Below are 16,892 nucleotides of genomic sequence, written 5' to 3'. Positions count from 1 at the left end.
CCCGTTACCTTGAAGTTTAACCTTATTTCAAAAATTTTATCATTGCTGCTAACTTTTGAAGGAGAAGAGTAGATAGGACATTCATATTTAACATGTGCATTACCTGTGACAAATTATTTCTGAATGTACTATGGTGTTTAACACCATAACCTTGAAGTTGACCTAGTTTTTCAAAAATTGTGATATTTCTGATAACTTTTGGAGATAGCTCATTTATATTTGACACGTGAATTACCGGTTTTAAGCCCTTTTCAAATATACTCTGGTATTCGACCTCTTGAACATGACCTTAAAGTATAATCTAGAGTATTTTCCCCCATTTTTTTTAACATTGGTAGTAATTTTTGAATGAGAAAAGACAGGGCTCTAATATTTTTTACATGTACATTATCTATTCAGAAAAATATATGAAATATGAAGAAAACGAACAGTATTCAATCTCGAAAGTCCAATGATACGATATAAATTTGGAGCAGAGCAAACCCGGAGCTATAAATTTAGAGGTGGGATCAGGTGCCGTGGAGGAGTGAGCATCCCCAGCCTATCGGTCACATCCGCTATGCGCTCCTTGTCATGACCTGGAAAGAAAAATCCCGGAAAAATCCGTAGACAGTTCCGTGTATAGATAATGGCCTAACGACTAGTATTGAAAAACGTCAGTCAGCATTTGACTCAATGATAAGTTGTATGTGTGCTGACAAGGTCATTGTATCGACCATAAAACTTGCGAAACGATCACTTCAAACGAAACTCTTCATATCCTTGTTTCATCAACTTGTTTGTTAGTAGCTTGCCTCATGTTAGAAATAAATTGTTCATACTTAGAGCATGCTCTTGCGTATCGAATCAACTGAGAGACATGAACCCCATATGCAGGTGATAAGGGTATATTGCTACATGAGTAAGGGAAGTTGACGATTGAAAATTTGAAGTCATCACGTTTATCATATAGCTTTGTTGTTAAGTTACCATTACAGTCTTTTTATAGTAAAAGATCTAAATATGAAACAGATGTGTCAGACACTGTGGTATCTTTTATTTCAAGCTCACTGGGATATATCGAGTCGACATATGAATGGAAGTAACTATTTCTAATTGATAATACGTCGTCGATATCGAAATGTTGAAAGCCACAGCAGTTGAAAGCCACAGCAAGTGTCTTCTTCTTCTCATGTAGAAGTTTTTGAATCATATTACATCATTACCTTGACATAGGCGCTTAATCTACCTATCAAAAATTTTGATATTTGCTCAAGAAGAGACAGGACTCTTCATTTATGTTCACATGTTCATTACTTGTGACAATATCTTTTGGGTCATATTATGATATCCAACCTCATGACCTTTAGCTTGACGTTTGATTCAGTTTTGAGAAGCTTTAATATTTGCCATAATTTTAATAAATTTAATAATTTATTTTCATTTTTTTTGTATGGTGGACGACAAGATAGGACGTACAAACAAGACAGTTACAATATGCCATAAATAATTGCATCCAAACCACTAAGGGACAGAAAGCTCAGAACCAAAACTCTTTCAATTTGCTTGGTTTTACATTAATGTACAATGATTCTTATATTTGTGTAATCTTTACACATACTAGTGTTATTCTTTTTAATATAACAACAAGATTATGAATGTTTGCATCACCAATTATTTCTTTGTCTTTGAAAGCAATTCCACTGTTGTCCATCACGCCCTTGATCTTTACTCATGAAAAAAAACCAGTTAAAGTCCTCGGTTGAACCATCCAATAAAATTCTATGGAGCGAGTTTCAGATTTACGATTTTTTTTTTAGAATTTTTTAATATAACTCCATTTTCATTTTGAAGAACATGAAAAATCTTTCTCACCTCTTCGTGGATCAAAATGATTTTCATCACAAATTTGGCTTTCAAGAAAGTCTGAAATGTCATTTCTTTGGCTTCTTGAATGTCACAGAAAAAACAGAGGAATGTTACATTATTTTCTCAGCTCTTACAGGCAGTAGTATCGCTTTTGAAAAAATGGGAGGGGGGGGGGGACAAAAAAAATCGACGACTTATCTGAACAATCTTTCACAAGGGAAAATGGCAAGGGGCTGTCCAAACTCAGCATTCCTTTCTTGGAAGTTGGGGGGATTACAACTTTTCCGACAAACATATTTTATATTATAATACATTCCCATGGGATGATTTGACGTACCATATTGCAACAAAAGATGAAAGAGGGGGCATCGGCACGCCTTTCAATGAACATTTTCAATGTTTTGGAAAAAAAGTGGAAGGGGGGGGGGGGAGCGGCCCTCCTGATGCTACGTGTCTGTATTATTTTACCCGTTGTAAATATGATTTGTTCATTTTAAAAAAAATTTGTACAGTGTCTGTAAAGAAAGTCTAACCACTGAGAAATATTCGTAAAAATTAGTTAACAATTATTCCGTACGAAGATGGATAAAATCTTAGTGCTCCTTCTGACTTTAGTTCTTAGTCGCCTACTACAACAGCAAAGAAGTTTTAAAGCGCTAACTTAAATTAATCAAAACCTCAATTAATTTCCAAAGATTTTCCTTATTTTCCTTAATCGTATCCTCTGAAGTGACTTGTCCATCGAGCCACTAGAAAAATCAAGGGAAAATTTGAGACACTCCTGCATCATACCCTTCTGCTGCCCAGATTCATGTCTTAATGCTATATTATGTATAATATAAGTACGTGTACATGTATACGCTCCTGGAAAAAAGCATGCATAGAAAGGTAATAAACTTGAAAAGTGACCATTTTAAAATTAATTATTTGCACACTGAAAAGAACCTCAATCTACTAACATCCATTTTTATAGGCTGTTCTTTGGCTTTATTTCAAGAATACGGGGAGTGATTTTTGTTTTCTTTTTCTCATTAAAAAAACGCAAATTAGAATTGCATAAAGAAATTGATAACAGTTGCTTTATTTATTAATCCTTAAAATCTGAGCCAGGTAAAGAAATTTGAGTCTTTTCCTAAAACTTTTCTGCAGGGTAAATTTGAATGAAAAAGAACAGTGCAGACATCCGAGAAAATACTCATAAAGATTCTTAATGATTATTATTCCAATGCCTGCAGCACTGAGTTACTTAAATTAGAGACATTTATGTTTTTGCTTAAATTGTGTTTTAGGTAAAATTTCTTTACTTCGAAATAATCTTTTTAAGTTCTGTTTTATTTTACATATATACGCCGATTGATTATAAAATACACATAAAAGTTTTTGCAATTGTATATATGCATTTTATGTGACTTGTTATTTAAATGTTTTCACTGTTTTCTTTCGTCAGTAAATCTTGGATCCACGCCTTAGCTGATACATTCAATATGCCATGTTCTATTTATTTTGACACCTGCACGCTGACCTTCGTTTTACACAATAGCTTATAGATACAATGTTTATGTGTATTTTGAAGACCCATCACCACCCTAGTGATCCTACCTCTATTACCCTTAAAAACTCTGTGTAGTTTTACTTTAAGATGGAACATTTTGTTTAATAATAATAAACAGACTTAATTAACAAACAGATCAATTTTGTTTACATATCTATATTTAGAAATCGTGTCATCATCAAATCATTTGCCAGACCACCAGCTTATCGATGGCAGCTTACACTAGGACTTCACTTCCGGATTACAAACTTATGACATCTCCCGAGGGAGATGACAAACATTTGGAAATTGACAACATTCTCCTTAGTGAGAATACATCTGTAGTTTGCTTGACAGTTTCCTTTTCCACCATCGTCAGTTGGAAGGGGATTTAAGCATAAGGATTCCAAAGGGCCTTTCTTTTTCTCATAATCCTATTCACCATCTTCGTGAAGGATTTATGAGATTTTTTTAAAATTACGATTTCTATTTTGCAATTAATTAGCAGACAATACATACATTTAAATTTGCGATCTTATTTTCAGATGTAAAATAACAAAGTATGTTTGATTTTTCAATTTAAAATCATTTTTATGCCCCCATATCGAAGATTCGGGGGTATATAGTTTTTGCCCTGTCTATAGTTTATGTTTGTCTGTCTGTCTAGCTGTCTGTTTATCTGTCTGTTTGTCCGCAAAAACTTTAACCTTGCCCATAACTTTTGATTGGTTGGAGCTATGATTTTCACATTTGACATGTGTATTTCTTGTGACAAGACCTTTCATGGGTACCATCGTGTTTGACCTTTTGACCTTGACCTTGGAGTTTGACCCACTTTCGCAAAATTTTATAAGGCTTTAACCTTGGCCATAACTTTTGAACAGTTGGTGCTTGGGGTTCCAAACTTCACATGACAAGGCCTTCTTTCGGATACCAACGACTTTGACCTTTTGAACTTGACCTTTATGTTTGACCTACTTTTGAAAAACTTTAACCTTGGCCAAAACCTTAGAGCGGTTGATGCTAGGGCTTTCATACTTCACAAATATAATCCTTGTGACAAGTCCTTCTTTTAGATACTAACAACTATGACCTCTTGACCTTGGAGTTTGACCTACTTTCGAAAAACTTTAACCTTGGCCATAATTTTTGAATGGTTGGTACTAGGGCTTTCATACTTCACATATGTAATTCTTGTGACAAGGCCTTCCTTTGGATACCGATAACTTTGACCCTTTGACCTTGACCTTAGAGTTTGACCTACTTTCGAAAAAATTTAATCTTGGCCATACCATAACATTTGGTGCTACGGCTTTCATACTTCGTATGTGCACTCCTTGGGACAAGACTTTCCTTTCGACACCAACAATTTTTCATTGGCCTTTACCTTGGAGTTTGACCTATTTTTTAAAAAAAACTTTAACCTTGGCCATAACATGTGAACGTTTGGTTCTAGGGCTTTCACATTTCACGAACAAGTGTATCACTTGTGACAAGACTTTCCCTTGGGGCCCCATTTGACCTTGACCTTGACGTTTTAATTACTTTTAAAAACTTTAACCTTCTTCATAACTTCTGAACAGTTTGAGCTATGTCTTTCAAATTTCACAGATATATTCCTCGAGATAAGTCCTTTCTTTCGAGACCAACATTTTTGATCTCTTGACCCGGAGTTTGACTTGTATTTGAGAAACTTTAACCTTCGCCATAAGCTGACATACGGCGGCATCAGCGTTATACAAACACATCTTATTTTTTAAATGAATTAACTTTATACCTGTATTCATATTTAAATATGAAACAATAACTTACCTGGATATTGTTTTATAGAGAAGGTTAATAGGGGACTACTTTATAATGTACAACTACAACTGGAGTGAAGTCCACTAATTTTTTGAAATGCTATTTTGGAAAAATAAATGGTTTGAGAATTAAACCTTTAATTTATAAAGTTAAATTTAAATTTAAGGCAGTTTAATAAATATACATGAGAGAAATGTTACTAATTTTAAAGCAATAAAATAAAAAGCTGTCACAAATCTTAGGCATAATATAGAATAAAACTATTTTTTGTCTGTGTCAATCTACATGTATTTAAACTCTGCGAACCATCATAAACGAAGTTTTTACACCAATATAGCTGTTTGTCAATGAATACCAAAAATTACAATTCTCAGCTTTCACACAACTTCCATTTCCATACACCCCGTTAAGGTTTGCCCACGTGCATTTGTTATGCCACCATGCACCTTTGCGTGCTAATGCACAACTGAATTCAGCAAAATCATTATCCACATCAATTGTGCTGAATTTTTGTCCATTCGCATTGGTTGATCCATATCTTGTAATGGAATCTCCTAAAGAAATATTAAAATCTTTATATTAGTTTTGCTTGTTTATTTGTTGTTTAACGTCCTTTTCGAGATTTTTTCATTCATATGGGGACGCCACAACTTGCCGGTGGAGGGCTGCAAAGAGCTAGGTTCACTTTATGCATAAAATGGCCCTGTCCTTATATCAATAGATTGACTATCACCCTCCATCCCATTTCATATATCAAAATAATGTAGAGACTTATTGCTTTCATTCCCTATAACAAAATTTCATTTTGAGAATCCAGGTATTGGAAAACAGGCTTTGAGAAAATGCAATGTTCTTGAATTTTGCAGAAAACATACGTATTTGACTACCTTCAGCAAATAATTAAAATATGAGCACAGCCCACAATCCAAAAATTAAAACATGTTTTGTGATCTTCAGAAACAGATTTTTCATTATGTAATTGTATATTTTGGATCAGAGGTTGTCCAAAAAGTTCGTGGACAAATGCTTAATTTTCTTTATAAAGTCCGCAATGGCGAACATGTACGATAATATCTTAATATAGACCATGATTGAGTAAATGTACAAAAAATTAAAACAATGCACACTATTTACTGAAGATTATAGATGTAAATACTTTGTATCGCACGGGCCAGTCTGAGGTAACGCTTATTTCATGATAACGTCAGAAATATGAATTGTGAATTTTTATCGCATGTTCATAGACGCACGCTATTTTTCTTTATTATGCCACATTGCCAAATGTGTGCAATAATATTTATGTATAGATTATAATTAATTTACTTTCTAAAATTCAAAACAATACACAATAATTTACGAGCGTCATCAATATTAACACTTCGTAAACACAGGATGCACAGCCCAGCCCGACGGCGCTATATTTATAACAACGTCATGAATAGGAATATATCCTATTTTGATCAAATAACAGTAGTTTTCCACTTCTTGTCTTGTCTCCGAAATTTTACACGGACGCTGTCCCGTTCGGATGGCCGACGTCGCTTTTTCTGCCAATTTTTGAAACATACTTCTTGCGGTTTTCACCTAATATTTTCATTGTCTATTTAGTAAGCGATACTAAAGGTATCAGAAAATGGCGATAACCGCTTTATTTGTGATATATTTTTATTCAGCTTTAACTCGTTTTAAAAAGAAAATAATCATTTCAATCAGATCACTTTATTTAAAAGTTCATGGCATTTTAACCCTGGTCTGTGCGCACTATCGGCGACCTTTAATGACCGAGATTTTTACAAAAATATTAAGTTCAAACAATAAAAACCAAACTATTCCGACTTGGATTTTCAATACTAATATTTTGGTATACAATAAGCATATCTTGAACCATTCATTTTGACAAAAACGCCATTGTCCACGAACTTTCTGGACAACCCTCGTATATGAAATATTGAAAAATATACCTCAACTTTTGGCCATTTATAAGGGAATTTATAGGATATGTAAAAAATGATGCTTTTTATGACGTCATAATGCATTGATTAAGAGAGAAAATTACGTCATGTTCAGTAGATACACGGTCACCAAGGGTCCAAGTTATAAATACTGCATTTTCAACCAAAACTGAGCAGTTTCGATTTTTCAGAAATTCTCAGGGCCAAAAAGGCCCTAAGTGGCTCTTGGTCTTTATATCTATACTCGGCACTCAAGGCCCTTGAGCATTGAGGGATCTTTTCCGTGACAACACCTGCTGCGACACAGGTTTATACGGTTTCATCCGAAGAACCAGTCACCACGTCCCGCCCTGGATTCGAACCCGTGACGTGGCGTAAGGATCAGCTCCTTACTCCGCGACTCGGGAGCAGACGCTCTAACCACTGCGGCAGGCGAGATACTTAAAATCTTTACATAAAACGACATAAACATTTCAGTGAATATTTGAAATCTTTACGGTAAAGAAATTTTTAAAAGTTGTATTCCTAGACAAGAAATTGAAGTGATATTGTCATCGCTTTCTAATACTGTCTTGTATACCTGCATTTCCCTGATAAGACCCTTCTTTAAGTCTCATCCTATAACCATCTGTTTCATTGGCAATCCTGAAATCCTTGTATTTGGCATAGAACCACCCACCGCTAAATTTTTCTAGACGAACGTAAAGATCTGACGCTCCAAGGATGGTTAGCTGATGTAAGTGATCATTTCCTGTGAAAGACTTATAAGTGTTATTTTCCCGACATTTACAATTTTTTTTAATCAAAATAGTGCACTGCGGGCAAGTTTACTAATTCATCAATTGCCTCAACCCGAAGAAATGAAAATACATCATTCAAACCTGAAATGCATCAAATCTGAGTGGAGAAGAAATGGCATTATACATATATTATGTGAATGCCATGATACTGTCTTTGAGGTATCACATACCAAGCCAGTGCTCTCCCTGTGGTTGCCCAATTCCTGATTTGTAGTTCGACCAAAACCAAAAATAGTCAACAGATCCATCCCTTCTATGTTGAAACACCTGGTAAAAATGAATAACATAACTGCTACATTTTTATCCATTGCTAAAACTTAAACAATAAAATGCTTTCTTTGATTGTTATTACGGGAATTAAAGCTGCTGCTGTAGCGGAAAAAATGCATAATCCGCGTAAGCAGGTTATGTGTTTTTTCTGTAGTAGTTTTAACGTTAATTCCCGTACTTACAAACAAAGGAAGACATTTTATTGTTTATATTTATATATGTACAAATAATCATTGAAATATTGTTTTATTGATATGTATGGCATTGTTCGTTTCATTGATGGAACAGCCACTGCTCAAGAAATCTATATAGATGATATGCTTGGCGATGTTAATTGACTGATAAAAGAATGATTTTCTTAAGAAATAAAGGAAATAATTTTCAGTGGAATGTAAAGCTATTAACATTACCATATTTTACTCGCATCTCATCAAGTTGTCAAACGTGACGTAAATTGTTCATTTTGCGCCAAAGCAATATGTGCATTGGTGAAAGTTCAGACTTTTTTCTCTCGATATTACATTTCGAATCTATGATGAAAAGTTAACCTTAAGTCATCTTTCCGTTTGTAAGCAACACAAGAAAGTCCACACTCTTACTGTAAAAATTTCTAAATTGTGGTAATATTGTTTATATGAAAAGTGTTTTGCCTCAATTTCTTTATGAAGTTGGCCAGACTACATAGTTCCCTATAAAAATATTTAAAATATTTACTTTCTATTTGATTGACGTGAAGTATGACTTAAACAACGTGATATTCTAAAAAGAGTTATCAAAAAAGTAAAAAGAAAACAAAAGAACTGTTCCAAACTATGTTAGTATTGTAAGTAAAGCTAAGAAGTGTTTAGACCAGATTCATACCGTCCAACCCCCTCCATCGGTTGTCATGTCACAGTAAACCTCTACTGGCTTGATCACAGGAAGGTATGGGTATATTGTGTACACCCCGGTTGTGGTATAACCTTGCTGGTATAGTTCCTTACAATCTTTGTATCTTTCTACAACTGGAAATCAAGAAGAAACAAGAAGTATAATATAACAAGGTACCACAGATTTTCCTTCATCCTATAGAGTTATTTTTATGTCTGTTTAAAATCTATTTATTTACAGAATCGGTAGAATAAAGAGTAAAATAACATAGATGATAAATGATAATGACTTTCAGTGAATTTACTGTTTGAAAATTGTTAACGATGGAATCGGTAGACAATATCTCTCTCTTTGTCTTTACATTTTGAATAAGAATGTTTATTCAGAAACAATTAAATAGGCATAAACAATATCCATATACTCAGTACGTCTTTAAAGATTTTCGTACTTGATATGTCTGATTCTGATGTCGTTGTTGTCAATTTTATTGTCGGGGTAGTTGTTATCGACGTTGTTGTTTCCTTTGTTGTTGGTAACTTTGTTCTTGTTATTAATGTTGTTTTTTCTGTTAATGTTGTTGCTGTTGTTTGTGTAGTTAATTTCTCTTTTGTCGTTGTCCTTACCATTGGGGTTGTTGTTATTATTAATGTGTTCGTTGTCGTTGGTGTTGTTATCGTTTCAGTTAGTTTCGAGGCTGTTGTTTCTAAAATCCCTGTCGTAGGCAATGATGTCTTTCCCTTCACATCTTATGAATTGTAAATTATTAGATCTTATTTTGTCTTATTTACTTGTCATTTAATATATTTAAGAGATGTGTTATTGGTTTTATTTATTTAAAAGTAGTTTTGTTCCACCTTGAAAGAAGGAGGAAAATAACGTATTTATTTACATTGTTATCGCACAGACAAAAAGTAATGAAGATTTACCCCTATAGGATTACATAGTGCAATATCTTCCAATCACTTTTCACATTCAGAAAAAAGCAGCGAAAAAGTGCTTATTACCGTTCTCTTTTTAAACAAAAAAAATCATTTTCTGATATTGTTTGTATTTAATACTTTAATTATATTAATCCCGACCGAAAAGCATCAATCTCTCTCGTAGACATTTTTTCAGTGCATTTTATATGAAAGCAAAAAATGACTGCAATTCTCGAGAGGCTCTACTACATGTGTTAATTTTTTTACTATGTGGGTAAACTTTTATGAACGAAATTAGCACCTCATGTTTCAAAACAGTGATTTATTTTTGAAACGGAAATGTACTTAAGGAATGTTTTTAAAATTTGTGTGAGTTATTGGTTTGTAAAGTACACAGACTTGTCACGTAGGATATTTCATGAATATGCCCACGTGTAAGTCTTTGTGATTTACACACCAATAATTCAGACTAAACTTTAAAGCATTCTTTATATTTACATTTTATATGTTCAAAAGCACCAAAAATATACCACATGTTTGAATTATTGCCCTATATCGTTACATTTTTATTAACGTCTCTGTTGCTCATTGTGACGTCACAGCTTGAGTTTCTCTGTGCATATTTCTTCGCGTGAGTATACGCGAAAATGGCATTCAAATCAATTTTACAGTTGGCTTAGTAGAAAAACAAAGCAAATGTAAATAGTAAATATTTATTTATATTTCCTCTAATTCTTGCTGTCTCAAGAGAATTAGAAAAACAAATAAGAATAATATTTTGATAATCATAATATAATAATTTGATAAGGAAAACAAACAAATAAAGCACTCTTAAAATTCACCTGATGATATTTGTTTGTTTGCATTGGTTTCAGGTGTATCTACAAAAAAGATGAATAAAGCAGTAAAACATGAATAAAATTTAAGCAATCAGGAACGTTTTGAATTCACGTGTCCGTTTTAACCTACCCTGGTAGTAGATATTATTATTTACCTTTATTGGTGATGATCAGTACCACCGCAGTCACAACAGAGGAGGCGATTATTACTAAGAAGACGAGAAAACAGCAAATAAATAAAGGTCGCTTGCTACGTTTTTTCTCTAACCGTTTTCTCTCTGGAAGTTGTGGGTTGATTTTCAATTGATGAAGCGACTTCTGAAATTGATAATTATATGCAAAATTAGATCATTGTTCGCTGATGACCCTACATGCTCATTGCTTAACATGAAATATATATGGAGATAACAAATAGTAATCAATCTCAAAAGTCTATAAAACAATACAAATCGGTAGCAGAGCAAAAACGGACCTCTAAAAACATTAGAGTTTGGATCAGATGCCATGTAGGATTAAGCATCCCCTGTTGACAGGTCACTCCCGCCGCCGTGTCCTCACTGTCATTATCGGGCAAACGGAAAATCCATACATAATTCAATATTTAAATAATGATCCAACAATTATTGTGATAAACGTCAGTCAGTATTCCAATCAATGATAGAGTGTATTTGCTGGCAAGGTCATTGTATCGACCATAGAACTAGCGAAATGATGAATTCAAACGAGACAGTAGATATCCTTGTTTCATCAACTTGTTTGTCAATAACTTGCCTCGTATATTTGTAAAATATCAACAAAAATTACCATAATGGCATTACAACATATACATATTTTCCCTTAAAAAATATGAATTTTTTAATATTTTTTTTCAATTTATAATTTATCAATAACACTGAATTTTGAACTGAAATGTTTTTTTCACTTTGAACGCAACTGCACTCAGTTTTACTTACGGGTTCATTTGTGTTTTTCTCTCTCGGTCTCTCAAATTGGAAAGGATGAACAACTTGTACTGGTTTTTCACACTGTGAATCCGATAAGTCGTAATCCTGAAAATTAAGCTTTCTAATTGATTTTTAATTGTATTTGATACACATTATTTAATCAAAGGTTTTTTTTAAAGAAAAGCGAATGCAAACACACATAAAAGGATTCCCATGCAAATATTTAAAGCTAAAGAAAGCTCCTGAAATACCAAAAATATCAATTAAAGCACCAAACACTCCCAAAAATATGAATTTTGGCAACTTGCTAGGTATTTACAATTTAATTTTTATACTTTTACGATTTTTCGTGTACAGCAACAGATAAATTGGATTGATTGATTGATTGTATGTTGTTTTACATCCCATTAGAGAATTTTTCAGTCATATAGAGACGTCACCATATACCGGTGAAGGGCTTCAAATTTTGACCTGTACTCGGCACTTAGGGCCATTGAGCAGTGAGGGATCTTTATCGTGCCAACGCCTACCGTGACACAGGGCCTCGGTTTTAAAGGTCTCATCCGAAGGACCCACAACTTTCACTTCAAAGTGCCGTGAACGGTCAGGTAAATTGGACATATTTTGTACTGGATAAGGAGACAACAGTTGTGAAAAGCATTGTCTCGCATTCAGATATGGAGGAACTAATTAATTCTTTGGATCTATGCCTTTGTATTCTGACGTCATTTTTTAATTTCCCTCAATAGTTATGTGATATCTTTGATACACTTAACTGTTTTGACTTTAATGAACCTCTGAAATCATTCATCATTTCTTTGTCGTCCTACTTATAAATTATAATGTTTTCATGATAACTTTACTCCATGAAATTAAATATTAAACCTGTTATACCTTTAATTGCTCAAAGATGTTTTTTAATAAAAAAGATATTGAAACTTAATTAAAGCGATTTTACCTGTATTAATTTTTTAAATGTCAACCTACACATACATTTAATCGTTTGTTTAACGCCCCACATACATTGAAAAAGATGAATGAAAATGAAAGTCAAACTAAGATAAATTGTGATAAAATAATAGGCAAAACTCACAGGTTTTGGGTATTTTGGATACTGGATGTCAACTGGCATGAAGTATTCATGATCTGATTTTGTTGACTCCGAAATGATCTTCAGACAACATACGATATAAGTGAATATTGTAATAATAATAAACAATGAAGTTAGAGAGGGTATGTTTCAAATTGTAATTCTAATCTCGAAAGAAATAGAAAAAAATGTTTTGATCGACATTAATGTTAATAAGTTATTTGTTATTTGAAAAAAAATATTTTGATTTCTTTAAATGATCTTCTTAATAAAAAGATGGTTGCAGAAGAACGATACATGTGAATCTACATGCAGTCTTCAGAAGATGAAATCAACCATATATCAAAATCTTTTGTCTTTTTTACATACCGCAGAGTCTCGTATTTTCTCATAATCTGATGACCTTAGTTCCATATATAAACTGTCTGAACTTCCACCAGTGTATTGGTGGTGCTTCTTAAAATGGAAAGTACATAAACATTAATAATAAGCAAACCAGGATCTGCTTCTAACAGAAATGGGTGATTAATGATTTTTTTTTCAGAAAAGGTAAAACTTGTATGAAGAATGTTAATAAAAGTATGTGTACCTGCGAGTTTGTATTTTTTTCTAAGGAACATTTGACATAACCTGAGTCCGACAACCCCTACAAGATAAGATTTAAAAGTACTAAAAATAGAATGAAAGAAAAGAAGAACGGAGAATTACAGAATAAACGTCATATTATTGTTTTAAATGTAAAAAAAAATGTACAGAGGAATAAACAAAAAAAAATATTGATGAGCTGCTTACTTTTGATGTATCCATCTATGATTTCTTCTTAAAATAATTTTTGTCAGAAAACAACTGCACAACTGCAACAGAAAGCTAGACATGAGAGAGAGAGAGAGAGAGAGAGAGAGAGAGAGAGAGATTTTTGAATTCTGATACATATCTATACTATATATTTTTTTCTAAACGTTATTTACAAAAAATATCATTTAAATCATCAACAAATACTTATAAAAATAAAAATAAATATATGAAATAAAGGAAAACACCTACCTGTTTCTTGTTTTAAAATTCAGAGAATCATAACTTCCGGGTTGAATTTAAATCTCTGTCATCATGGTAAATCTTTAATTTAAATGTAGTTGTATATAGAGAATGGAGAACTGTGTTTTAAAGTTTTGCCATCGTTGCAAACCACGGTTTTGAGTCCACAAGAGAGAATCGATTTGAATCACCTGGGGTCAACCGGCGATTAAGTTTAATACTGTAAAACTCTAAAGAAAATTATTCCTTTCTTCTTTCTTTGAGAAAAATAATGCACATATGTATCGCTCTAGAGAAGATAATAGGTCGATAAAGAGAAGATAATTCTTTTTAAACTAACTATGACGTTTTGGTTTAGTACAGACTGGCGAAGATATTTCATCAAAAATTTCTTTTTACAGTTTTTGATTCTTCCACTATTATGTATGCGACCTTCGTCTATTTGTTTCCTAGACCTTTTATACCTTTTATACCAGGGGTATTCGAAGTTTGGATTTAAAAATCATTCATTACTCAAGATCTACTGATCTTGCAGATAAAAACGTGAAGGATTGAAACAGCTCAGTCAAATGATTAAAAAAACCTATTCAACATTTTACAATATATCACAAAATAAAAAGAAGTAAAAATTCCAGTATATATAAACCTTCTTGAACAAGGACAAAGAGTCCAATGAATTGGAAAAAAAACTTACCGAACTCGAGTTCTTTTCAAAAATACCGAAATTTAATGGGACAATTAAGAATAAATATCAATGTAAATTAAACATGTTAAAATATCGGAAATATTTGATGGTCTCATATATATATATATATATATATATATATATATATATATATATATATATATATATATATATATATATATATATATATATTATATATATATATATATATATATATATATATATATATATATATATATATATATATATATATATATATATATATATATATATAAAGCACTATAAACCAACAACACTGTATATCCTAAGTGTCGGATCTACTAAGTAGATACAAGGTCACGGATGGAAATTTATATAAAGCACTAAAAATGACCAACGACACGAACAATAATAATTGTCAAATTTTCGGGACGACATGTCCCTTCCTCAGGACAAAGAAAAAGTTAAGAAGTCATAAAAACAAAGGAATTAGAGAAACAAAACAACTAACACTACTACTTAACTACCAAACACTAAATATTTACAGTGTTACATGTTTAATTTGAAGTTTATAAACAGTTGTGAACAAAGAAATCCGGAACGCTATGAATTGCGTCCGGTCTATCGGGTGTACTCCGGTGATGTCAGATAGACTGGACGCAATTCATTAGTTAAAAATTTAACATTTTCAATTCTTTCTCGGGAACCGTCTCTCCAATTTAAAAAAAATTTGGCATATAACATCTACGGGTGGAGGGAAACAAAAATTGTGAAATTCAATGCTCTTGCTCCCCTTGGTCTGAAGGGTAGGGTTAAAATCATCAAATAACATCAATGCAATCTTTTCTTTTTTTTACCCTTGAATATCGAGCAGTCAAACTGTTTGCAAGATTATAAAAAACAATGAGCCTTCTACCAAAGTCAAAAAATTTATGGTCCCAGTCCCAGTGTCAGGGGTTCTGGTGCCTGGGCGGGGCTCTGTTGAATGTATAGTTAAAATGCAACAATTCATTGAAAATCATTTTATCTGCTCCTGGGTATTTAGCAGATTAACTAAATGCATGGTTATTATGATCAATGACGCCTATTTCAAAATTGTGCAAATTTGCAGCCCCTTCAGATGGCGATTTTAAATTTTCTAAAAGTTGTTAGAGTTGTTGAGATCCATATCTGACTTAACCACTTCTAGAATATGTAATAGCCCAGTACGTCTGAAATCTCTCCTTTATAGCAGTTACTGTACATGTTCTTGTAACGAGTAAAGATAAGCACTTAGTAGTGCATTTGCTGCACCCGGCAATGTATCTCTGTAAGGATTTTTTTCTAATGTATTTTAGGAATTCAGTATATGTAGGGTAAATCGAACTCATCTTGGTGACTGGAATATTAAATGTTTTAAATACTGAAATATGATTTTAAAGAATTTCATCTTTAGAAAATGAATTGCAAGTATTAGATGGATTCCCAGACGTAGAATTGAAACCAAGTTCTTCTCATATGCAGTTATAATAATGCAAACAAAGGCGATATTATTACAAAACTTGTCGACTGGAACCATAACATATTCTTCATGTAGCCTAATTCTTTGAACACCTTGACGGAAGAATAGATGGTTCGCATATTGCTTTAAGTTTCAAAGCTAAATTTATATTAGCACAGTAGAATCAATTTACATGAGAGGAATATTATAAATTTTATGCAAGCAAATAAAAAAACCCTTCGCAAATCTTAGGCCCTACATAATATTCTCTTGGTTTTAAAAATAAAGAAAGGCTGAATCTCACCTTTTATGAAGTGATATTAAACTTTCCAAAGGAAAAAAAATACACCCGGATTAAGATCGATGGTTCAAACTGAAACGATTTTTTATACATATATAAAGTATGTTTAGTATAGAAAAGAACCCATAATACTTCTTGGAACCAGTTGCTGGTATATTGCTAATTTCCCTCACCAAGTGACATACTATTTTATTTCCTAAAGATACTTTTCACAATCATTATGGCATCATTCAAGAGATTCGTGTGTCAGCATGCATACATTTACATTAAAAGAATGATAAGTTTTACAAATTATTTCTTTGTCCATTGACACTGTCGTCGTATTTGAAATGCACGAAACTATCTCCAGATTGAGGAAAATCATGTATACGTGCAAAAATAATTTTGCTGACGTTTGATTTAAATGATAAAATGAGATTATAATGTGACTGGTATGGATAACGTATACAGTCATTTTTATATCACCTATTCAAGAGAAAGTTCGTAGAACTTTACATATAAGTTAGGGAACAAAACTACAGTCACTATTTTTTATCCGTGTCAGT

The 16,892-nt window shown here is 32.7% G+C and overlaps 1 protein-coding gene across 2 annotated transcripts in view; it reads right to left on the bottom strand.

Annotated features, from left to right (window-relative positions):
* LOC133193457 (techylectin-5B-like) overlaps nucleotides 1-16,892 on the bottom strand; it is a 62,397-nt gene that overhangs the window by 19,324 nt on the left and 26,181 nt on the right. Inside the window, exon 10 of one of the 2 annotated variants that reach the window (XM_061329404.1) lies at nucleotides 8,105-8,201. The exons of the other annotated variant lie outside the window; for it this stretch is intronic. Coding sequence (XP_061185388.1) covers nucleotides 8,105-8,201 — 97 coding nt within the window. The remainder of the gene's footprint in view (nucleotides 1-8,104; nucleotides 8,202-16,892) is intronic. 2 annotated transcript variants of the gene reach the window in all.

Source organism: Saccostrea echinata, unplaced genomic scaffold (genome assembly GCF_033153115.1).
Source record: "Saccostrea echinata isolate AGI-Se365-2 ecotype Australia unplaced genomic scaffold, CSIRO_AGI_Sech_v1 ptg000027l, whole genome shotgun sequence".
Classification (NCBI taxonomy): Eukaryota; Metazoa; Mollusca; class Bivalvia; order Ostreida; family Ostreidae; genus Saccostrea; species Saccostrea echinata.
Note: the sequence above shows the minus strand (reverse complement) of the source record. Positions and strands in the feature narration are given on the sequence as shown.